The following is a 24,640-nucleotide window of genomic DNA, read 5'->3' as shown; positions in this document are numbered from 1 at the left end:
AAATGTGATAGTGTGTATTACAATACTTCCACAGTTCCTGGCACGGAGTAAAGGGCAGTGTCGGTTCTCTCCCCTCCCTCCCACATAGCTTGTGTAATGATACCTTCATACATAGTATCTCCTCAGTAATTCTTAATTTATCCCTTGTTTTTTTTAATTACAAATGGACTTTTTCAAATGAAGTTTGAGCAGTAAATTACTGCAAACATTTATGGATATAAACACGTTTATATTTTGATTTTTTATTAGAAATTGCATGCTTGTTTTATTTACTTATTCATTCATTCATGCATTCATTCATTCCACACGCAGCTTGTGGCATCTTAGTTCCCTGACCTGGGATTGAACCTGCGCCCTCGGCAGTGAAAGCACGAATCCTACCACGGGACTGCCAGGGAATTCCCTACATGCTTGTTTTAAAGTAGCTGGATAATACAAAAAAATATAATGCAGAAAGTAGTCCTGCCCTTCAAAAGAAATCACCATACATAGGTTGTATATTACTCCCGATTTTTCCTAAATATGTTTTATTTTTTTAAATTTTATATACCTTCTTTATTTCAGTTAAAAGTATATTGATTTTTTTCAGGTCAGTAGAAATAATTGCATGTGTGCCATTATATGAATATAATTTATGTAGCTAGTCTTTTACTGATAACAGTTAAGTAGCTTCTGGTTTTTTTATACTATTAAAAAAATACTACAGTGAAAAAACTTGGTTAATATAAATGTTTCTATAATTTCTGTAATGCTTAAATCCACAAAGAGTATGTGAAAGTGGCCCCTTTCCACACGTTTGAACACTGACTCTTTACCAGTGTTTTTTAATCTTTGCCAATGATAGGTAAAAAATTTTATCTTGTTATTTGAATTTATGTATTTGGGCGAAAGGTCAACTTTTCATGTGCTTATTGATTATTTATATTTTTCATGGATTATATTGTATCTTTTTTTTTAACCTATCAAGTTGCTATTTTTAATATTATAAAAATAGCAATAATTATAGTCACCATTCATTCAACAAATATTTATTGAGCACCTACTGTAGATGGGCACTGTTTCAGAAGTTGGAATACCAAGTATAGGAATTAATAATTTATTATTATATGCATTGTATGCACTTTTCCCCCATTTTTTTTCTTTGTCTTTTCGTTTTTTGATGGAGGGGGTTTCTGGCACAGTGAAGTTTGGAATTTTCATGTAATCAAACTTATCTGCCTTTGTTAGTACGTTTTTATTTTATGTTAGGTTTAGAAAGGCTATTTCCAACCTAAAGTCATAAAAATACTTACCTGTGTTTTTTTTCCCTAACATATTCATGGCTTAATTTTTTTAACTTTAAAAATTTCTTTAAATTTTTGCTCCAGTTTGAGGAGGCTGTAGGCATCCAGCTTTATTTGTCTGTTGAGACACTATGTGGTGGTGTGGGCCTAAGTGCTAGTTCAAATTGGAAAAATTAGTTTCTGAATTTGTGCAAATAGTTATTCTAGTTTTGAATTCTTGGTCTATAAATTGAGAAATTAGTAGATATTCCCTAAACTTAGTCCCACACATAGGATTCTTCAATTCTAGATTTTTGAGGGCAGAACTCATACTTGAAACCTTGTAATAATAGCAATATGTTTAGGTGTAGAAGATCTTTAGGCTTCTCAGAGCCTAGTGTTTGGAAACAAACTCTTAAGTTACCAAGTAAGTAACTGAAATGTGTATTTAAACAGATAAAACAATTCAACGTGTGATTCAACTAATCACGTGTTTATTGTGTACCTACTGTGTGGCCAACACAATTCTAGGACTTGAGGAAGATAAAGATAATAATAAGACAGACTTTCTGAAAGTTTTTTTTTTTAAAAATAAATTAATTTATTTTTGGCTGCGTTGGGTCTTCGTTGCTGCGCACGGTCTTTCTTTAGTTGTGGTGAGCGGGGGCTTCTCCATTGCAGTGTACGGGCTTCTCATTGTGGTGGCTTCTCCTGTTGCGGAGCACGGGCCCTAGGCACTCAGGTTTTAGAAAGCACAGCCTCAGCAGTTGTGGCACATGGGCTTAGTTGCTCCGCGGCATGTGGGATCTTCCCGGACCAGGGCTCAAACCCGTGTCCCCTGTGTTGGCAGGCAGATTTGTAACCACTGCGCCACCAGGGAAGCCCCGAAAGTTTTATTTTCGTTGGAAAGAATAGAAAACATGCTCACATGAAACATTAACTCATTTAAGGCAATGTAATATTTTGTACTAAGATCTGTAAGATAGCAAGAGTCACGATAATTTAGAAGTTCCTGCATGTTAGTACTAACTTTTGATCAAGTTATTTAAATTAGAGTTCAGAAATAGCACATAGGCTCAATCTGCCTTAGAGATGTATTTTATTTGGCCTGCACCATATTTTAGAAAAAAATGAACTCTTTCGCAACATCACATAAAAATCCATATTGTACCTTCTTTTGAAAACACGGTTTTTTGGCAGCAGTGAGCCAATATTTCACTAAAACATTTGTCAGGGCATTCTCTCTTTAGTTCACCACAGTGCTAACCACTCTCTCTTCTGTCAGTGGCCTCGTTCATTTATTTACTTTACCTACCATTCCCCCATAGACCCTGGAATTTAATAATTCAGTCTGTCCCCTCCCCCGCTTTTACAGAAGTGGAAACTAAGGCCTAGAAAGATCACACAGCCATTTATTGACAACATGTAAGCTAGAACCCAGGTTTCCTCACCGCCCCCCAACTGAAAGCTCTTTCAGCTATTGAAAGGAATTGTAGAAGAAATGAACACATTATTTTCCCTTTTTAAAAAATTTGGCCTGTAATACTTTCTCAGATATTAAAAAAAAATCACAAATTACCTACCTACCTGTCTACTTCCACTTATCTCTACAATTTATAAATGCATATTTATTTAGCAGCTAAAGGGGCAAGTGAATATGAGATTAATTGAGGTAGATCTGTACTTTTGTGAGTTCTGAGATTGTGGACCTGAGATAGGCACTGTGTACCAAAGGTTCTAATGCTAGTGCTTCAAAAAAATAAATAAAAGCTCCGTAACGAAATGACTTAGGATATTGGAGCTTTTCCTCCAAAGTCTCATGTTGAAGCAGTTATGAGGGAATAGGCAAAATTAGCAGACTCCATTGGCTTAAATGTGTTTGTAATATCATAGAAAGTAGCATGTCGGTTTAAACTCCCGTGTATCTAGATGTGCCTTTCACATAATGCGTTCTCCATAACATGTCCTGTTCTTTACCTTATAATCCTACATGCCTTTTTAATTCTTTATTTTGTTAAAGGACTTGCTATTGTTACCAAATATATTACAAAGGGCTGGAAAGAGGTCCATGAAATGTATAAAGAAAAAGCACTTTCTGTGGAGACTGAGAAATTATTAAAGTATCTGGAGGCTGTAGAGAAAGTGAAGCGCACAAAAGATGAACTGGAAGTCATTCATCTGATAGAAGAGCACAGACTGGTTAGGGAGCATCTCCTAACAAATCACTTGAAGTCTAAAGAGGTAAGCAAATTATAATATGTTAAAGCATGTGATTAAACACGAGGAACTTACGCTGTGTATTAAAAGGATAAATTGTGAGTAATGCTTTTAAAAAATAATACTTAAAAAAATTAATACTTAAAAAAAAATTTTTTTTTTTTTGCCCCACCACACAGTTTGCAGGGTCTTAGCTCCCCAACCAGGGATTGAACCTGAGCCCCAGCAGTGAAAGTACTGAGTCCTAACCACTGGACTGCCAGGGGATTTCCTAAAAAAAGTAATTTAAATATATCTTAAAATTAACGTTTATTTAAAACACGTAACACAATGCCCAGATGTAGTTGGCATTTTATAAATATTAGTTTCACTCCAGAAAATGTGCTGGTTAATTTGCCTCACTTATTAAAATAAATAAATAAAATTCTTATATGCAATTCCTTTACAAAATATACGTCACTTTCTTACCCTAGTAAAGAGCAAGTTATTTTATTTGATGAGCCTTTGACCAGTTCACACCAATTTTTATTTAGAACGTGCTCTGAACCCCAAAAGAAATACTTAGTCTATGTTATTAATTGATACAACAATGTTATACATTTACCCTTAATTCCTTATATTTCTACCTGTGTTATTGCAATAGGTATGGAAGGCTTTGTTACAAGAAATGCCTCTTACAGCATTACTAAGGAATCTTGGAAAGATGACTGCTAATTCAGTGCTTGAACCAGGAAACTCAGAAGTGTCTTTAGTATGTGAAAAGCTGTGTAATGAAAAACTGTTAAAAAAGGTAAGCATTACCTTTGTTAAATATTACTAATTGAAAAAGTTGGCTCCTAAATTTTGGAAATGCGGTTGGCACATTTTTTAGGTATTCAGAGACCAAGTTGCACTGACTCTTAAATCTAAGATTAATATGTCCTCATTTTTCTCTTTTCTTTATGAAATAGATATATTAGCCATAATAACAAAAATCTAAAAGAAATAGTTACTGTTTTTCACTTGAATTTGACATTTGCTTTCTGTCTTGGTTGTGTTTCTAGGCTCGTATACATCCATTTCATGTTTTAATTGCATTAGAAACTTACAAAACAGGTCATGGGCTCAGAGGAAAACTGAAGTGGCGCCCTGATGAAGAAATTTTGCAAGCTTTGGATGCCGCTTTTTACAAAACATTTAAGGTAATGGTTTGATTTTCATTTTAAAACAAAAGACCCAGTTAGGATTTAATATCACATTTTAAAGATGATATTAGTAGTTTAACCATTTTTGATTAGATATTCATTTTTTTCTTAGTTCATGTGAAAATGAATATATAATTAACATTGTAAGCTTATGAATAAAGTACTTCTCTCTACCTTTGGACAACAACCAGTTATCCTAAGATCATTTTGATAAGTTTTAAGGTACCAAATTAAAAACTTTGCATTCCTCTGGAGCCCTGTGACTTGGTCCTCTGTCCTCTGTTTTTCCGTTAATCAGTAGTAGATCTCTTCTGTCTTGATAGGAAGTAATTTTTTTAGGAATGGTAAATTTTATGTTATTTGTATTTTACCACAAAAAACTTTCTTGCTAGAAATTCCCAGTTTACTTCATGTGGAAAGATTTTTAAAAAATGAAGATGATAACTTCTTTAAATTACTAAATAGGCCGTATTATTTCCTTTGTTTTACCTCTAGTAAAAGCTAAGCATTTGTAATTGTCAATTGGTAAATCAAATATCAGGCCTTTTATCTTAGTCTTTTGAATGAAAATTAAGTAAATATGATTCGTTAGAAATTTAATATACTTATCATTTCTTTGATTGCTTTTAATGATTGTTTGGTTTTGTTTTCTCTTTAGACAGTTGAGCCAGCTGGAAAGCGTTTCTTACTGGCAATTGATGTCAGTGCTTCTATGAACCAAAGAGTTTTGGGTAGTGTACTCAACGCTAGCACAGTAGCCGCAGCAATGTGCATGGTGAGAACACCTAAGACAATTTAGGATTTTGCCACCCTAAAAATGTTTACCCTGGGACAAAACTATAAAGTTGAATATGATCAAGAATTATGTTTTTGCTTGTTTTAAGCAAAGCTTTAATATTATATATATACTTGGGTATACTTGTATATATTTTTATACTTAGGTATATACAATATTGTAGGTATATTGAAAAAGCATGTCTAAAGAAAAGTCAGAGTAGAAATTTTAATTTTACAACAACAGATTAAATATTACCAGTATTTTTAAGGAAATAGATAATGCTTAGAGAAATTATTAATGAATATAGACGTTAAAAGATCAGGAACTAATAATAACAGAAGACTTGTTCTAGCCTGACTCTGTCACTGAATAACAAGTATATGAACCATAGGCGAGCTTCTTGGCTTCTCTTCTGTGGGTTTATTCCTTATTTAATAAAACGAGAAGAATAATATATACTCTATTTGCTTCAAAGGATTGTTGTGAAAACCAGTTTCCTTATAAGAGTTTGTGAAAGTACTTTGAAAGTTATACCACTGTTACTATATAGTTTCCAAACACAGTAATATAAGTTTAGAAATAAAAGTAAGCATCATAGGGTATTTTCTTTTAAAGATGAACTTCAAGATACTGTATTTGTTTCCCCCAAATCTACTGAAAATTACTACCATTGAATTTTTCAGGTTGTCACACGAACAGAAAAAGATTCTCATATAGTTGCTTTTTCAGATGAAATGGTACCATGTCCAGTGACTACAGATATGACCTTACAACAGGTTTTAATGGCTATGAGCCAGGTAAGAAACTGTTTTATTAAGTTTATTTAACATGTATTATATAAAAATTTATTGATGTCATTCCTGATATTAATAAATTTGTGAGAACAAATTGTTTCATCTCAACTTTCTCATGAACACAGAATCAGAAATATATTTACAAGCCTTGGGAAAGCCTATATATTGGGTCTAAACAAAATAACCTATAAAATAGTATTTTTAAGTATTTAATTATTTCAGACATGTCAGTACAGAAATGAGGGCATTTTCTTGTATTCTTATCCATGTTTTTTTTCCGAGTTAGATCCCAGCAGGTGGAACTGATTGCTCTCTTCCAATGATCTGGGCTCAAAACACAAATACAGCTGCCGATGTCTTCATAGTATTCACTGATAACGAGACCTTTGCTGGACATGTCCATCCTGCCGTTGCTCTGAGGGAATATCGAAAGGTAAGATAAATTCTAATATTCTTTCTCACCCCAAATAAGATTCGATTCTCAAACATTGACTGTATTTTTCAAAAAATGATACTGAAGGTAGTTCTGTACCTTTGTATAGGAATGTTACGCCCGTTCTGGACTCAGTAGTTCTGTACCTTTGTATAGGAATATAACACCAGTTCTGGAAATAAGGAAGTACTACCTACACATACATAATTTATTTAAACAAGTTCCAGTTCCATACATTTTAATATCTTTTGCAAACAGTATTTTCGATAATAATCAAAATTTTTGTTACCTTAACTGTAAATTTTTAATGATTCAGTGTGCTCCTTGAAAAATTAAAGCATCATTTCTGAGTTTTGCTAAGGATTACATAAACCTAAAGCAAAGCTGTAATCTGTGTTTTAAGCTTTATGGGTATTTCTGTGTTCTAATCAGTGCTTTCTAGTTGAGCTTTCTGAAATGACGGAATTGTTCTATATTTGCACTATCCAGTATGAAATCTACCAGTCACGTGGCCTGTGGAGCACTTGAATTGTGGCAAGTGTGACCGGAAGTGGAAATAGAGCTTGATGAAGAGCAGTGGTTCTCAAAGTGTGATTTCCCTACTAGCAGCCTTAGCATCACCTGGCACCTTGTTAGAAATGAATATTCCTGGGCCCCATGGGGAGACCTGCTAAATCAGGAACTCTGGGGTGGGACTGTGTTTTAACAAGCCCTTCCAGGGATTCTAATGTATGCTTAAGTTTGAGAACAAGTGAGAGAACGGAATTCGGAGTCAAGACAGCCTGGGTTCTGAGTCCTGGGCCTTTCTCGTTATACTAACTGTGGATCCAAGTGAATTATCAATATTTAACTGATACATGTCATAGTAGTATATCACTACTGTGATATGTGCCATAGTAGTTAAAAGTACTGCGTAGCTTTTAGGGTTGTTATAACAATTACATTAGATAAATTGCCCAAAGAGCACATCATGTCTGACATAGTGCACACTCAGTGATTGTTGGTTTTTCTCAAAAACTCAATTATTTTAGCCTGAAATCATAGCTGTAGAGAACAGGTTATTACATGTGACGTATATGTTATACATAGCAAAGTCATAAACCAAAAATTGATAACCCCAGGGAACTGTTTCCTTACATATATCCTTACATACTGCCCCAGGGTTTGACATGTTGGTAAAAATGTCATGCCCCTGAATATCCTGACTAGTTTCATAAGTACACAGTCCCTATGCTGCTCAGGAATGTGTTCTATGCCCATAAAATGAGTAATAACTATTGAACAAAGAAGCAGGAATTTCAGGCAGGTTGTTGACATGTTTATTAATAACCTTCTATTCTTCTGAAGATCACATAGTCTGGCCCCAGAAGATTGACAGATTTTTATGGAGGAAAAACAAATTGGCTTTGTAATGAAAAGCTGTGATAGAATTTAAAGTGTTTTAATTTTAGGTTAAAATTTGCTTTTGCTTACATACTGTTTTTAAAATATTTTTGATCTTTTCCTACAGAATATGGATATTCCAGCCAAGTTGATTGTCTGTGGAATGACATCAAATGGTTTTACCATTGCAGACCCAGATGATAGAGGCATGTTGGATATGTGTGGCTTTGATACTGGAGCTCTGGACGTGATTCGAAGTTTCACATTAGATATGATTTAATCATACGCACCAGCACAGTCTAAGAGGTCCATTGCCATCAGTGATCTCGCTAATACACCGCTACTTCCCAGCTAATCTTAATCCAATGAAAGACAGTAGGATGATGGTATAGTATGTGCATAATGGAAAGTTTACCTTACCAAAAAAAAGGAAGGAACAATAAGATGAGCCCAAAGTTCTTTCTGTCTACTAAACTAGCTCTTGGGAAATAGCTTCAGAATACACTGTAGCCCCCTCTATCTAATAGAGAACTTCTTGTTGAGAGGCTGTAAGATAGTCAAACAGTTTTGCTTTGGCGAATAATCACATTTGTACTTAAAAGAAGAGAGAGCCAGAAGTGTAAGTAGTTCCATATCATGTCACTTATTTGAGAAATGCCTAAAGTTTTCTTAAATGTTTTCATTGGTAAAGGACAACTTTGATAATGTCCAAATATTCTGAAATGCACTGGACCATGTAACTGTGATGGAATATGAAACTCATTTGTAAACTTTTATACCAAGGGGGTTAAAAAAACAAACAAAAAAAACAAAAGACAAAAAAAAAAAAGACATTTGATTATGAATGAGTTTTACAAATTCCTTTAACAGTTTTCTACAGTCACATAAATAGCAGCTTTCTCAGTCAGTGAAAAAGATATTTTGTTTCTGTGGTTTAATTTACACTTGTAGAATTGTTACCATTAACCAGAAACATAAGGGAAACCCCTGAGATCTGAAGTTTGTGTCAGCTAAGGAAGTCTATTTTGGTTTGCTTTTGTTTGTTTATTGCTGTGAGTGAGGGGGCATGACTTGACAGTTTCCTCTGGCTTATAACAACATAGCCACATGTAGGCACACTTTTTTTTTCATTCTCTTAAATGAAAACAGATGTTTCAAGCATTTAACTCCCCCCATTCATAATCTGAAAGTATGACAATTAAAATCTCAAACATAGCCAGATTAGCTTTTTCCTTACTTTAAAAATATTGTTTTAATTACTTTTATCTATTTTTTTAGCCAATTGTAAATGGGTTTTAGATATTTCTAATGGTAAACATGTTAGTGGCCTCCTCTCTCTTTGTCCATTATTCATCTGTGGCTTTGTCCATTATTCATTTGTGACAAAACATTCTTTTTTGATAGTATAAAAAAATAATAAAGCAAGGTAGGTCTTTCAGGTTTGAAAGGCAATTTTTGTGTGGCATATTATCACTAACCAGTCTGTAAGAAATTAATTTTTTCTATTTTATTTGTGTATATTAAACTTCCTATTCATTATAAAGTGCACTATTTTCTTGAGCAAGTATCCCTTCTTTGTGGGGAGGTTTAACCTGTTGAACTGCCGGTATATTTGCTCATAATTATATCATGGCTGTCTAAGATAATGTGCACATAAAACTTCAGTTTTTATGTATTGTTCTTTAAATGTATTTAAAGATTTACTGGGGATTTATAAAGCCCTTCTCAATATTATATGAAAAGTCAAACTAGTAAATGTAAATTATACTTTCACGTGCTTGGGGGTTAGAGGTTTTATGTTTTGGGGGGCAGAGGGACTTACGTAATGTTAGAATTTGTATATTTTCTTATGTTTCATGAGAAATTTGGGCTCTGGGAGTAATAAGACAATGTTCCTTTCAAACTTATTTGATAAATTAATGCTGGCCTTGTCTGATATGTAGCTTTGCCTTCAAGGCCACTGGTAGCAATTTGTAAATATTATGATTTACCTGATTTTTTTGTCAGCAAAGCTAGTAGCACCATTACCCCCCCCCAAAAAAAAAAAATACATGGCTTGTGATATCTGTTTTTTATCCTCTGTCAGGCATTGGATTTGACATGTTAGCTACTTTTGATACATTAAAATATTATGTTCAGATTGAGTTTAAAGAACCTAACAGAATTTTGTAATAGTACTTGAATTCTTTAAGTAAACCCAAAATTTTTTTTTTTTTTTTTTCCTTTTTTTTGCGGTACGCGGGCCTCTCACTGTTGTGGCCTCTCCCGTTGCGGAGCACAGGCTCCAGACGCGCAGGCTCAGCAGCCGTGGCTCACGGGCCCAGCCTCTCCGCAGCATGTGGGATCCTCCCGGACCGGGGCACGAACCCGCGTCCCCTGCATCGGCAGGTGGACTCTCAACCATTGCGCCACCAGGGAAGCCCCAAAATCTTCTTAAATTAAAAATTATAATATGATCTAACTTTTTATTCCTAATAGAAATGTTAAGTGGAATATAGTATAAACGTTTATTTCCTTCAGTTAAACACTGTTTCTATATTGTTTTTAGACAGATATGTTCAGGAACTAATATTAAATCCATCAGAAGTAAGATTAGATGTGACTTTTTTGAAGTCACATAAATAAGTCTATTAAATGGTAAGATTTTAGAAAGAAAAAACTAAAAGCCACCACTGAAGGTAGCTTTATTTTCAAATCATGGAGCTTTAGAAGCTGGAAGAAACCTTAGAAATTTAAAAGGTAATTGTTTGAGTTAGTTTAGGGATCCATGGTCTGAGAGAGTGTGACTTTGGAGCCCTAGATCTAGATCTAGAAACCTTGGTCTCTTCATTCCCATTCCAGTGTTCATTTCCCGACAAAATGGGAAGACATTGACTTACAAGAGTAGGTGATAAAATAGAATTATTCAAGACTTTTATCTTTTTAGGTATTAGGAAATAATGTATATACATGATTGCTTTAGGAGTAGAAAAACAGAACTTGTGAACATGTATACTTCTGTAGTTCATAGTAACCCTCAAGCACAATTAATGTCTTAATAACCTGTATTGCTATATAACATAGTCATATAGAAAGAATAAAAAAACTTTACCTCATTATGAATAAAATGTACTCAAGTGATAAAGAAGTTTTATTTTCTGAATTACTTCTAGCATTATTGCTGATTAGGAAAATGTTGCTTCTAAAAAACAATCCTAAGAAAAGTAAACTTTATTTCCTAGAAAATATGTAAATATTTTCAGGATATAGTTGTAATTAGTAAAACAAAAACTAATCTTATGATCCTACCCTATCCCTGTTAGTTGAAATTTCTTGGAAATTCCACTTATTAACACTTATGTATTATTTAGTTTAGTCATCATTTTAGGAAATATTGGTGAGGAAGACACTAGTGAATGGGATTTAGCGTTATACCCTTCTGGAACCTCTTTTGCTTTATCTAACTTACTGTGTGACTGTAGACAACCAGTTTAACCTATGTGATTCAATTTTGCTATCTTTAAAAAGTAACATATCTGATGCTTGGCTCATAGAAAAATCAATGATTTTATATCTGTATAAAACTTGAAATTGGGAAGAAGGCTTGCAAAGAAATTAGAACTTTTTAAAAAAATTAAAAACACTTTTAATAGGATATATGTTTTGTAAGATAAAATGTTTTAGAAAAACAGCTCAGTAGGCTCAATAATTTTTTTAAACACTCCTGTTCTGAATGGGAAAATGTGGAAGAAAAATTTTAACAGTAAAGGTAATGACTAAAGAAATCACTATTCTCTGAAAAGAGAAAGGAATATATTCCGTTAGCTAGATCAAGAAAAACTAACTCATACTCTAAATGAGAAGATGATCTTACAAAAATTTGCTTAATGTTTTAAAATAACAGGTAAATCTACAAACGATAGAATATCAGTTAATCAGGATTTTTTTATGCAAAACAATTTAAAATTATTTTGGAAATTTAAGATAGAATTTCTGAATAAATTTGAGGATCTGACAATTAAGAAACATCTGTGGAAGCACAGTAAAGCTACATCTAAACAATAATTAAAGGGAAATGGTTGTGATCACTTATTGGACTTACTTCAATTTGACCTAAAGATGATATACCCACAGATCTCTCCATAAGTCCCTTACAGTTAGTAATCACAAATGAAAAATTCTAGTCTTGTATACCACAGACTTGGGTGATTCGTTAAGGCTATATCCCCTCTAGAGAAATGTCAGATAGCATCAATGTAAACATGCACAAGGGAGAATTAGAAAAAAGATAAGTTAAACTATTTCATTAGTTGTATTTACTGTATGCATTCAATTTAGTATATATCCCAGTTACTTGCTGCCTAGTCCATTATTTGTTGGAAGATTCCTTCTATACCTTTTTTTTTTTTCTTTTAAAATTCCTTTCTTCTGACATTTTGGTCTTCTGTTTGCTTTTCTAGTCCTGCTGTACCTGAGTAATAAAATAAATGACAGGAAAGTCACCCATATTTAGGTTTGGGATACATCTTGCAGATTGCTTTTTGTTCCATATAGATTTAAGGTCATATTGTTTTCAAATTAATAATGGGCAGGTCTCCTGGAACAATAATTGAATTGATAATTATCTCCCCAAATCAAGTTATATTGTATACCTTTTATATTAGATGTTTGCAGAAATGTTTGCAGTTATTCAGCCTTTGTTTGCAATTATAGATGTACCTAGCTCTTAGAAAAAGCACTCTTTGAAAAATAATTAAGTGAATACTCTTTCAGAAAATAGCATGTCTCAGTGCTCATATTTCCATAATTATAAAGACTACCCACAAAATCTTTGTCTACCAAATACTTCACAGAGCTTATATATACATGGCTTGTAGCATAAAAGGTCTTGTAAATGACATGTATCCACATTCAACATTTTTTTAATTGGTTAGTGTTTTATTTGCTTTTGAAAAATTATTATGAAGTTAATTTAAAAATTCTGTGGTAATATTTTTCATGTAGAAAACTAATAATGTTGTTAAACTTACTGTCTGAATAGAACTATAATAAATGACACATTTTCCTAAACCCTGAAAATACCAAATTATATAGGAAATTGGTAGAAAGAAACATAAACTTAGGAGTTATGTTGCAAAATTCAGTTACTAAAATTAAGGTGATTATTTTCAATGAGAATTAATTTTGTAAATACAATGAAAAGATATAAAAGATGTTTCTGAGCCTAAGGAGATTTTTCCCTTTGCTTCTATTTAATTTAGCACCACCATGTGTCATATTAATTTTATGAACACAAGTGATAATATACTTCATTTTAAAATATATTTAAATTTCTTTGCTTTTAGAAGTTACCAGAATCTGTTCTTGAACAAAAGAAATAGTAAGTTAGCTACACTTCGCTGGCTTCACTTAATGAATACTTGGATTGTTAAGTGTAGTAAATGAGGTTAAAGTCTTGCTATATATCATTACCACATAATTGATGGAAATTATATCAATACAATCATTGTATTGAAACTTCTGTTTAAATTACTTATTAGGCTTTATTTGCAATGTAAACTGTTTAGAATCCATAGATAGCCAAATTAAACATATTATACAATTAATGAACAGTAACCAAGAAAAAGTGTTTTTGTTCACTATTATTCTAAAGATGGACTGCTTGCAGTTCGGTATGGTGTGACTAGACAACTTGTAATGCATTTGAGTTATATTTTCTTCCTTTTATTGCCAGCTTCTGATAATGAAGAAATTCTCCAAGAGATGAGATATATAAAATCATCTTTTTTAAAAAAAACTGAATGGGGAAGAGGTATTATAATCTAGTTCTAAACTGTCCATTTGCTTTATATAAAGGCTTTGATTTTCATATTTGACCACTCAATAAATATTTAAATTATACAGACCAATGGCTGCATAGAATAGAATTTAAGTATGCAAGAGCCTTAAAGTGAAAAAAAATGAGCCTTCTGACTGCCTTAAAATATGACTAGCTCTCCAACACAGGCATACGTACTTTGCATAGGGTCTGTTCATTAAGTAATGCCTTAATAGTGTCAGTGTTTCTGAAGTATAGAACTCGAAAGGTCTTTTACAGCTTTCTCTTTTACATAAAGAATGGAAATTTAATTATTAAGTTTTAAAACCTGATTGTACATTAGCTGTTTAAGCACCCATTAACAGGATAATCTAGGGACACTGATGTGTTATACATACATGACTGTTAACATCAGTAATATTTTGTGGTAGTTTAAGGTTTTTTATTGTTTTGTATAACAAATTATCCAGGAAGCTGGACTCTGTAACTGATCTCCAAGGACCAAGTTGCATATTTAAACACTCTGAATGAAAAATACAGTTGTACAGTTCCAAAAATGATTAATTTTTTAAGGGAATTTTTCAAGACAAAAGGCAAATATTTTGTTTCAAGCCTACCAGCAAATTCATTCAAAGAAGTGAATATAGTTGTAAGACATTGTGACTATTGCAATAAAAAGTATCCAGGCCAGTGATGTTTAATTACATTCACATTTTTACATTCACTTTGCCTTTCAAAGCAGGAATATTTTATAAAAATGAGAGAAAACTTTAAATTGTCAAGCTGGTGCTTAAAAGTATATAAAGTTCAATTTATAACAAGTTCCATTTCAAAGAAAAAGGACACTGAAAGGAGGGGCAGGGGGTTTCCTAGGTCTGTTGTTGATCAACTCACTGATAACTTTGTTGAGTCTTCCAAGTTCTCACTGTAAATAACATACCTAGCAATGTAATTCTGCTGTTTTCTGATAGAAAATGGATGAAATACTAATGTATGAAATTTATTTCATGACAAAACAGTTTTCACCAATACTGTGAAATCTGGACTCTCCTTTCAAGCCCTGCAAAACCCCATACTGGATAAATCATTTTAGACATGGAGTGCAGGTGGGCACAATGTGAACTGTTTCTGGTCACTTGTATTATTGTAAAAATTGATAGATGTACCAAATAAACTCTATGCACATCAAGTAATTGTCTTTCCATTTCTTTAAAGAATAATTTTAAGGTTATTATATGCCTTATAAAATGTAAGGCTCTTAGCAATCTTATAATATTTGAATAAGATGAAATTAAGGTTTGACCATTAATATTGGTCTTAAAATGCCACTACTTGTATATAACTATTATTTAATTATTTAAAATATGTGGTTGGGGATTCTTTTCCAATGGATATTAATTATAGGATCAAAACAACTGGATTTAATAAAAGTGCATATTCTTAAAGAGTTTAAAACAGGATTCTTTTGTGAAAAAAAAATTCAAAGTTGCCTTTGGGAGTGGGAGAGGGATAAATTAGGAGTTTGGGATTAACATATACACACTACTATATATAAAATAGATAACCAACAAGGACCTACTGTATAGCATAGGAAACTATACTTAATACTTTGTAATAACCTATAAGGGAAAAGGATTAATACTTTGTAATAACCTATAAGGGAAAAGGATCTGAAAAAGAATGGATATATATATATCTGTAACTGAATCACTTTGCTGTATACCTGAAACGAATCCAACATTAAATCAACTATACTTCAACAAACATTTTTAAAAATAAGAAAATAAAAGTTGCCTTTGGGAAAAGTTAACACCAAAAGTCAACTATGCAAATAAAAATATTTAAGTGCCAATTTGCAGAAATTTCTTTTCTCTGAATTCCCGTAAAACTTTCATATTAAAAGTTCTAAGATCTGAGCTGTAGGTTATGAAGAAGAGTGAGAACAAGTTATATATGAATATACCCACCAAAATTTTGAACATTTGATCGATTCTATAATTCTCCATTTAAAGATGGCAGTGAACAGTTATGGAGAAAGGAAGATCACAAATACAGTGGACCCCTGAATGGCTGGTTGGACCCTTGAACGGCGGTTGGTTGAATCTGGGCATGCAGAACCTTGGATACAGAGGGCTGACTATAAATTATCCTTGGATTTTCAAGGTGGGGGTTGGAGCGCCTAAGCCCTGCGTTGTTCCAGGGGTCAACTGTATACATCTCATAGATGAAGAAAACTAAACTTAAAAAAACTTCCTTTTAAACCTTATCAAGAAAACTTGTCTTTAAAAAATATGTTCAAATGGTATTTTTTTAAATATTAGTAAATAATAAAATGCAGATATATTTAAACAAATGACCCCTTTTTTTCTCAGCAGCTTTTCAGCTTCCCAATTAAATATTTTGGCAATTTATGTGTAAGTTGATTAGTGATAAAGTGAGAAAACAAATGGCCCATTTTTAAAATATTAAACAGTATGTCTTTCAGATCTTAACATTAAAAATAGAGGACCAAAAAAAAAACCAACAATATCATTACTTTTTCTTAAACTGGTCATGATTTTCTTTCTAACCTGTGGTTTTGGAAAGAAAAAACAGCTGCTGAAACCCCTCATACCTAGTTTTGCCTTAGATTTACATTATACTTTATATATATATATATAAAAAATATACTTTTATCTAGCTGTAATTTATGGTGTCATGGACTGAATGTGTCTCCCCAAAATTTATGCTGAAACCCTCATCCCCAGCACCAATTATATGAGTTTTTCCACTGAGAATCTGTTACAGTCCCCTATCGAAATCTCTTCCTGTTAATCCTCGGCTTTGTAACTAGCTCCTGCACAACTAGTTAAATCCTCGGTCAGCCAGGATTGGCATGTCATCGGGGCAGCTGCTCAGACCCACAAGACTGTCGCCTCCAGCCCTCACTTCAGATGCCAATCTCAAGTCCAGGTTGTCACCTGTGCTTCTCCCAACCAGATATAGATGGGATTCCACCAACCCTGTCCCTCCCTTCTTAGGTTTGATTAGTTTGCTAGAACAGCTTACAGAACTCAGAGATAACATTTTACTTTCTGGATTTCCAGTTTACAATAAAAGCCTCTAACTCAGGAACAGCCAGTTGTAAGAGAAGTATAGAGCAACGTATGGGGAAAGGGGAGAGCTTCCGTGTCCTCTCTGGGCACTTTGTTCTCCCCCAATCTCCACGTTTTCACCAACCAGGGAGCTTCACAAATCCTGTCCTTTTGGGTTTTTACAGAGGCTTCATTACACAGGCAGGATTGATTAGCCATTGATGATTGAACGCAATCTCCAGCCCTTCTCCCCTCCCCAGAGGTCGGAGGTGGGGCTGGTATTTCCAACCTTCTAATCACAAGCTTCCCCAGGCAACCAGCCTCCATCCTCAGGGGCTTTCCAAAAAACACCTCATTAACATAACCAAAGACAATTTAATAGCTCTTCTCACAGGAAATTCCAGGGGTTTCAGCTGTGTGCTAGGAATGGCATGAAGACCAAATATATATGTAATATAAATCACAGTATCACACGAGGTAACATTTCCTCTACTCTCTAACAAAGAGTTTACAACATAGCAAGCATGCAGGAATTTCACATCATGACATAATGAAAAATAAAGGGCTAAAGGAATGCCTCCACTGTTCCATTCCAGTTATAACTTACCACGTGAGAATGAAATAGTCCAAATTCTTGCTTTATCAAGGTCTAACGACAGCTTAATAGACCATGTAGGAAGCATCATTGAGGGCAAATGGCAAAAAAAGCCACCAGCTGTCTTCTGCAGGACTATCCCTGATTCTCTGATCCATCTTGAGCAGAAAGCAGACGCTCACCGCTTCTCTTAAAGTCCATCTTCCTCCCACCTCTGAGGAAGCGTTTTCTCTTCCCAGCATCTGGTAATATGTCCCGTGTGACTCTGTGGGATCAGCTAGAATTCCCAGTCACAGAAGCGAAGAATATCTACATCAGAAATTACTTTAGGGACATTCAGTTTAATCTCCCATCCAATACCTGGATGCCCTATGGAACATTTCCAACAGCTTCCAACACCTTCTGGAAAGCAGAACTCTCCACCTCACACTATAACTCAAGTGTATTTCTGAACTGTTTCCGCAGTTCATCCTCATATAACGCTGAAATCTTCCTCCTCTTAATTTCTGCCCAGAGGTGCCGTTTTATTCTCTAGAACTACCAAATCATCAGATGAATAATGTGGTTTTTCTAAAATGAATTTCATTCCATCCTACAAATTTAATATACTTCTTTAACTCTAGAAGCACAAAGTGTGAAGGCTTGTCACAATACAGTACAAGGATATCCCTACCGAGTTCACAACTGCATCAGTGAGAGCCTTATTTTGCAGAGAAGGCACCCATCAGCGCTCACCACTGAAAGCTAGAAAAGAAAAGGCATTAACTCCTTCTGAATACAATACAGAAGAGTCCCAAATGCTTACTTTCTAGCTCTTGGTTATAAAATTCATCTATAAATTCCGAATAAAACACATTCTTTCCTTATCTTTTGATACAACTCTACTCCTTCAGTTTTAAATATCCATTTTACTCAAGAACTGGCAAATAAGAGGTTTCCAGCGTGATTTATTGTTCACTATTTTTTACAACTTTTTCATGAAGATAATTCATATATTTAAAATACCCTTGAATATTTAAAAGGCATTATCGGGCATTATCACTTTAAATATATAGTGACATTTTATTAGCAAAGTTATGAGCACCTACATCACTAAAATTCTTTCCTCTTACTTTTTTTTGGATAACACTGGTGAACTAGTGGAAGCAATTTCCCTTCTTTGTGAAGCCTGTGAGTGTCAGTTGCACCGCCAATAAAAGTTCCATTGACAAATATTCTTGGCACCTGTTGGATAAACAAAAGATTAGATGGCACCTTGGTGTCAGAAGTATAAGGCCATTCACATGTGGCTAATACATATTCCACTGTGAGTACTTTTATGGGCCAGACATACACGAAGCTCTTTGACTAATTACCTATTTAAACTTTACAACCCTTCAGGTAGGTATTATTTTTAGCCTTATTTTGGAGGAAGAGGAGGCACAGGAACTTGCCCAAGATCACAGTGATAGTAAATGACACAGCTGGGATTTAAATCCTGGACAATCTAACTCTCTACCCACTCCCTCTCATCACTATGGCGTATAAAAGGCAAAATAAAGCAATCTCTAATTATTAATAATGTTTAAGTGGTTCTTTCTTACCATTGTTTACTAAAGAGGAAGAGTACACTATCAACTCCTTCCAGGCACATATAAACAAGAAGGAAAATGGCAATATTATCTATTTTTCTTTTGTTTGTTTGTTTGTTTTGGGTTGCCAGGGCGTTTGGGGGGATTTTTTGGCCGTGCCACGCAGCATGCAGGATCTTAGTTCCCTGACCAGGGATCAAACCTGTGCCCCCTGCGGTGGAAGCATGGAGTCCTAACCACTGGACCGCCAGGGTGTTTTTCTGATAATGCATATTATGGGAAAATCCACAGATTGAAAGAATCTAAAAACATGGAGCCCGAAAATACTCCTATTAGCACAGAACATGAAGACCAACCCTTGGTCTTCACTGTTCAAGGGAGGAAGGAAGGATGCTTTCATCTTGAAAAAGCCCCAGGAGGACCTCAAAGATTCGTAGACCAGCACTCACAACACCATTACCCCTCCCACCTCACACACACACACACACACACACACGCACGCACACACGGCAAAAATAAAAATAAAACAAATGAACTCTGCTGTTTCCTAGTCTATGAGTCTGGTTTCCAGATCTGCCATTTCTGTATCAATTAAGATTCTCAGAGTATGTCTGGCTCACTTTTCCCATCATGAGGGCACAGGCCCAAGGTGACCCAACTCAGTCCCCACTTCGGGGCAAAGCACCACAGTGGATGTACTCACAGTTCTTTCACCGGTCATTTCGTGAAGAGCGTCTTGTAACTGGCTTCCGTGTTCAAGCATGTCCAATTCCACCACTTTATAGTTTACACTCATGTCGTGAAAAAGTGTTTTTGCCATCGTACAGTAAGAACAAGAAGTTTTGGAGAAAATCACCACACAATTATTAGAAATGATTTCCTGAAGGAAAACAAACCAGAACAAAAAAATCATTTGAATTCTAGACATTATCTTTCAGAAAGGAATCATGATACAGTAGAAAGGGTACGGATTTTGGAGTCTCACAATTCAGGGCTCAAACTCAGTCGCCATCAATCTGTTTTCTCATCGTAGATTGAGGACAAAGAAACATTATTAGGAAAAAAAGGATGTGACAGGTGGAAAGTGTTGGCAAAGGGTAATAACACCAATAATCACAGCCAATTCATATACAGCAGACACTTCTGTGTGCCGACACAATTCTCAACACTTTACTAGCTCACTTAAACCTCACTACAGTCTTGAGATAGGTGCTATCATCACCTCCACTTTACAGATGAGGAAACTGAGGTACAGAGGAGGGGAAATAACTTACCCCTGGTCCTCAGCTGAGAAGTGGGCGAGCTGGGATTTGAACCCAGGCAAGTCTGAGGCCACAGCCCAGGTAGTTAATCTCTGCTATACTGCTTCTCAAATATTCAGGTGTTCAGGAGTTAACTCCTTACCTTCCTTAACTTTTTTCTTAATTTTTTATTATTATTATTTTTTTTTTACCATCTTAACCATTCTTCGCCTTTTTTTTTTGGCTGCACCGTGCAGCTTGCAGGATCTTATATCCCCCACCAGGGATCGAACCCGTGCCCTCTGCAGTGGAAGCGTGGAGTCCTAACCTAACCCCTGGACTGCCAGGGAATTCCCTTCTTTGCTATTTTTAAAACTGGAATATAACTGATTTACACTATTATATTAGTCTCAGGTGTAGAGCATAGTGATTCAATATTTTTATACTTTACAAAATGATCACCATTTCCTAAATGTTCAGTGGTGAGAAATGATGTATGATTTCTCTTTAAAATGTAAGGCTTTCACTGATCCAGATGTAAACAACAGCTTACCCTACCCCTCAACTTCCACTCCTTCTTGTGTATCTTTATAGTAAAAAAAACAAAACAAAAGAAGTCATTACTGTTTTGATAAGGTCTTCCCACAGCGTTTTTCCTGGAAATGCTACTTCCAGAAAGACTGATTCAATGGGTTTGAGGCAGAGGTCAGAAGCTATTTTTGAAAAACCTTTCCAGATGATTCTAATGATATCAGCCTGGTTTGGAGGCTACTCTCCAGGCTTTTATCACAAAGACCCTGAGACTCTGCTATGCATCTGCGTCACCTGTGAAATTTGTTGAGCTTTGTGTTCCTAGACATATCAATGCCCAGGTACTTCAACAGTTTCTGAATGGCCATGTCTGGCACCTAGGCATCTGCCTAGGCTGTCCTAATGTGGGTTATAAGCAGCACCTTCAAGAAGACCAAAAATCAGAAAGTAGAGCACCCAGGCAAAGTGTTTCAGAAGTTATATCTGCCCTTGGGTGTCAGAAGGGTTCTAGGTCAGTGTCTAGGTGTCTGCAGATTGGTCTATTTTTATGTTTTCTCTCCTGCTCACTCATAATATTTACTACAGAAGTCTATCTCAGGGAGAGCCAGACACACCAGAGATGTACTACTGAATCCATTTTATAGATGAGAAAACTGAGGTTGGGAAGTTCACAATACTGGGTGGGATTCCACCCAACCTGTCCCAACACCAAAGCCAGTGCGCCTTCCTCACTGTGCTGCCTCGGGTTAGAGACACATGGACCATAATTCAGAGAGAGAGGAGCACCCTGGCAGCTGAGACGTAGTACAAACACTGATGGAGAGATTCCAAAGTGAGTCGAAACTCAAGGTGACAGTGTCCAAGTTTCTTGAACCTTCCTTCTCACCTTTTCTCAACCTCGTCCTTGCTAAATAGTTCATGGTTTTGTATTCTTTATTTTTATGGACTGAGTCACGCGGTATGCAGGACCTTAGTTCCACGCAGGGATCGAACCCATGCCCCCTGCAGTGGAAGTGCAGAGTCTTAACCACTGGACCGACCACCAGGGAAGTCTCCCACCTCACCATGGTTTTGTATTTTTTTTTTTGCGGTACGCGGGCCTCTCACTGTTGTGGCCTCTCCCGTTGAGGAGCACAGGCTCCGGACGCGCAGGCTCAGCGGCCATGGCTCACGGGCCCAGCCGCTCCGCGGCATGTGGGATCTTCCCGGACCAGGGTCCGAACCCGCGTCCCCTGCATCGGCAGGCGGACTCTCAACCACTGTGCCACCAGGGAAGCCCCTCTATTCTTATTTTAAAAGAGGCAATCCCTCACTATAGGTCTCCAACATTACTGTTATATTCAATGGCTGTGGGTGGATACTTCTGTAGCCAAATAAAGGCAAAAATGTTTGTGTGAAGTGGTGTTTGGTGGTGAGGAGCAGACAAATGAGTATGTCCTGTGGGCTACAAGGGAACAGAAACATACACACAAGAGGCATTTTCTGAGGCAGACTTAACTGGGCTTCGCAGTGCAAGCAAGAGAAAGACAAGAGAACACAGCAGTGCACAGTATCCTTGAGAGGATCGGTCATAGAATAACTACTGCAAACTAGGTTCTGTATTAGGGAAACAGCTTCCCAGACCAGAACCAAACACTATCCCTGGGTAAGGGCAACCTGACTGGTACCAACAGTAGACCTGCGCTGGGTGAGATGGTAAGAGCAGCCAACAACATAGACCCAGCTTAGGGAAGTGAAGGCTCCATTAAGAATAAATCTCATAGGGACTTCCCTGGCGGTCCAGTGGTTAGGACTCCGCACTTCCACTGCAGGGGGCACAGGTTCGATCCCTGGTTGGGGAACTAAGATCCCACAAGCAATGCAGCACAGTCAAAAAAACCAAAAGAATAAATCTCATAAATTCTGACTAACAAAATGATCTAGAGCTTCTTTGTCACATGCATGATTTTGATAGCAGATTTAAAAATATATAAGAACTTAGTAATTCATTTGCTGCACTATGACAGGTTTCGATACAGAATAAGCATATTAAATGTGTAAGACAATTCTTTTTCCACCAAGGAAAGTTTTTTCCTACATGTCCCACATCACTCACTTGGATCTGATTCATGGGAGTAGTTGCTGTGTTCCCCAAAGATGACGATGTGCTGTTCCCCATCCTAAAAGGAATTTTAAAAGGCAGTGCAGTTTATTAAAAATTAAAGACAATATATCAGATGAGATCCATTTGAAGAAAACCCGATATGCTAATATATATCCAAACTTATGAAAGAGAAAAAAGTTTTACTTATTATCAGTACAAAATATCAGTTTACAAAGTATTTGTTTACTAATATCAAAAGGGCCTGTGTGCTTCTCTAACTAGCCTCCAGAACAGAAAAAGGAGATTAAGGGGTGCAGGGATGGAATAACATAGAAATCTATTTGTCTTATCAACTAAGAAAACACGTCCTTTTCATCTCAATTCCAGCATTTAATTATCATCCCTAAACCATCTACTATTTGCATCTACTCTGGAAGCAGGAATTCCAGTAGAACTTTCATAAGACAATGCTTTCTTGGGTACTAAGAGAGGAGGTGGGAGGTGCATTCTGAAACATCAACCTCTTCTCTACCAAAGAAAAGAGAAAGCTTCTGGAAGGCACTTTTCTCCAATTCTAGTCGAGAAAGCAGCAGGTGTTCAATAAACGTTTCATTGATGAAGCAGCCACTAGCCATGCCACATTTATGGAGCACCTACTATGTGCTAAACGGGCGAAAGGCCCCAGGGATACGTATCACTGGAAGAACTCAAAGAGCCTCAAGGACCTGTCAAATAGTTACACTATATGATCGGCACCTTCCGGAGGGGTCTCTAGTTTAGCATAGAAGGTTAATCAAGAGTTCCTGGAGTCTTGTAAAACTGGTAGGAGTTACCAGATCAAGGAATTAGGAAGAAACTCCCAGACAGAGGGATGGATGCACAGATAGGCGAGCGGACAGGACAGCCCCGACCAGCCGCGCGGGAGTGAGGTGGGCAGAGCATCCGTCTGGGCAGTGGGTCTCGCACCACAGGCCTGGGAGCCGCGGGTATTCACCGTCCTCGCTCGAGCCAAGGACGACTTCAGCATGAATAGGCAACCATCCTATCCTCAAAGACTTGGCGATTTGGTAGAAAGCGCCACTTTCACTTCCTGCCGCAGGGTTGCCAGATTTAGCAAATGAGAATGAAGATCGCTCGGTTAAATTAGAATTTCAGATAAACAGCGAATAACTGTTTAGCTTACATATGTCCCGTGCAATATTTGGTATATACTTAAACCAAACCATTATTCGCTGTTTATTTGAAATACCAATTTATTAGAGCATCTTGTATTTTACCTAGCAACCGAGGGGGAGGGGAGGTACAAGCGAACAAGACAGGTATTTGCAACCTGAGAGTAACGTGATCCTTAAGTCAACCTGAGCGCTTAGGGAACATTCCCTCCCCGCCCTTCCTGGGCCCCCAGCCCTCCGAGGGGCCTCGACACCTGCATCGACTCAGGGCCCACCCGGCCCCCGGGAAGAGCCGCCCCGCCCACCGCTAGGTCCAGACCCCCGCGAGGCCTCTGCGCCACGTCCTGCCGATGGTGGTCGCGGCACCCTTACCCAGAGGCCGAAACTCCCGCTGCCCCCTGGAGCCGGCCCGCCGACCTGCTCCCGCTCCGGACAAGCCGCGTCCCCACCAGTGCTGCGCGGCGCCTGCACATGGCCCTGGCTCTGGGCCGCCGCGACCAGACACGCCGGCGACCGCGACCCGGG

The 24,640-nt window shown here is 36.5% G+C and overlaps 2 protein-coding genes across 9 annotated transcripts in view; one reads left to right on the top strand and one right to left on the bottom strand.

Moving 5' to 3' along the window:
- The window catches only part of RO60 (Ro60, Y RNA binding protein), a 22,611-nt gene extending 10,173 nt beyond the window's left edge, over positions 1-12,438 (top strand). For all 5 annotated transcript variants that reach the window (XM_030884122.3, XM_030884118.2, XM_060295457.1 and 2 more), the window contains 7 exons: positions 3,283-3,503; positions 4,123-4,269; positions 4,523-4,660; positions 5,322-5,438; positions 6,125-6,238; positions 6,522-6,668; positions 8,179-12,438. In XM_030884122.3, coding sequence (XP_030739982.1) covers positions 3,283-3,503; positions 4,123-4,269; positions 4,523-4,660; positions 5,322-5,438; positions 6,125-6,238; positions 6,522-6,668; positions 8,179-8,331 — 1,037 coding nt within the window. In that variant the 3' untranslated portion in view covers positions 8,332-12,438. The remainder of the gene's footprint in view (positions 1-3,282; positions 3,504-4,122; positions 4,270-4,522; positions 4,661-5,321; positions 5,439-6,124; positions 6,239-6,521; positions 6,669-8,178) is intronic.
- GLRX2 (glutaredoxin 2) lies at positions 5,654-24,640 on the bottom strand. 4 transcript variants are annotated; one of them, XR_009563362.2, is made up of 6 exons: positions 24,488-24,640; positions 22,956-23,019; positions 19,792-19,968; positions 18,630-18,741; positions 18,191-18,261; positions 5,654-6,650 (listed from the first exon to the last, which is right to left on the bottom strand). XR_009563362.2 is itself a non-coding variant. In XM_070046960.1 (6 exons), exons 1-5 carry the CDS (start codon positions 24,586-24,588, stop codon positions 12,443-12,445), a joined length of 513 nt encoding a protein of 170 aa, XP_069903061.1. In that variant the 5' UTR covers positions 24,589-24,640; the 3' UTR covers positions 6,607-6,650; positions 12,427-12,442. The 4 variants fall into 4 exon arrangements, 3 of the variants coding, with proteins under 3 accessions (XP_060151605.1, XP_069903061.1, XP_030739987.1); XM_070046960.1 differs by lacking the exon at positions 18,191-18,261 and adding an exon at positions 12,427-12,501 and having other exon boundaries at positions 6,607-6,650; XM_060295622.2 differs by lacking the exon at positions 18,191-18,261 and having other exon boundaries at positions 5,662-6,650.

This window comes from Globicephala melas, chromosome 1, assembly GCF_963455315.2.
Source record: "Globicephala melas chromosome 1, mGloMel1.2, whole genome shotgun sequence".
In the NCBI taxonomy this organism is placed as follows: domain Eukaryota; kingdom Metazoa; phylum Chordata; class Mammalia; order Artiodactyla; family Delphinidae; genus Globicephala; species Globicephala melas.
This window is presented reverse-complemented; position numbering and strand designations above follow the sequence as displayed.

Bases quoted from the DNA above. Each gene is read 5' to 3' on its own strand.
- GLRX2 (XM_070046960.1), bottom strand. From the start codon at position 24,588: ATGTGCAGGCGCCGCGCAGCACTGGTGGGGACGCGGCTTGTCCGGAGC. The intron at 19,969-22,955 runs GTGAGTGATGTG...GTTTTCCTTCAG, and splicing joins CTCCCATGAATCAGATCCAA to GAAATCATTTCTAATAATTG. The intron at 18,742-19,791 runs GTGAGTACATCC...TTTATCCAACAG, and splicing joins AAATGACCGGTGAAAGAACT to GTGCCAAGAATATTTGTCAA.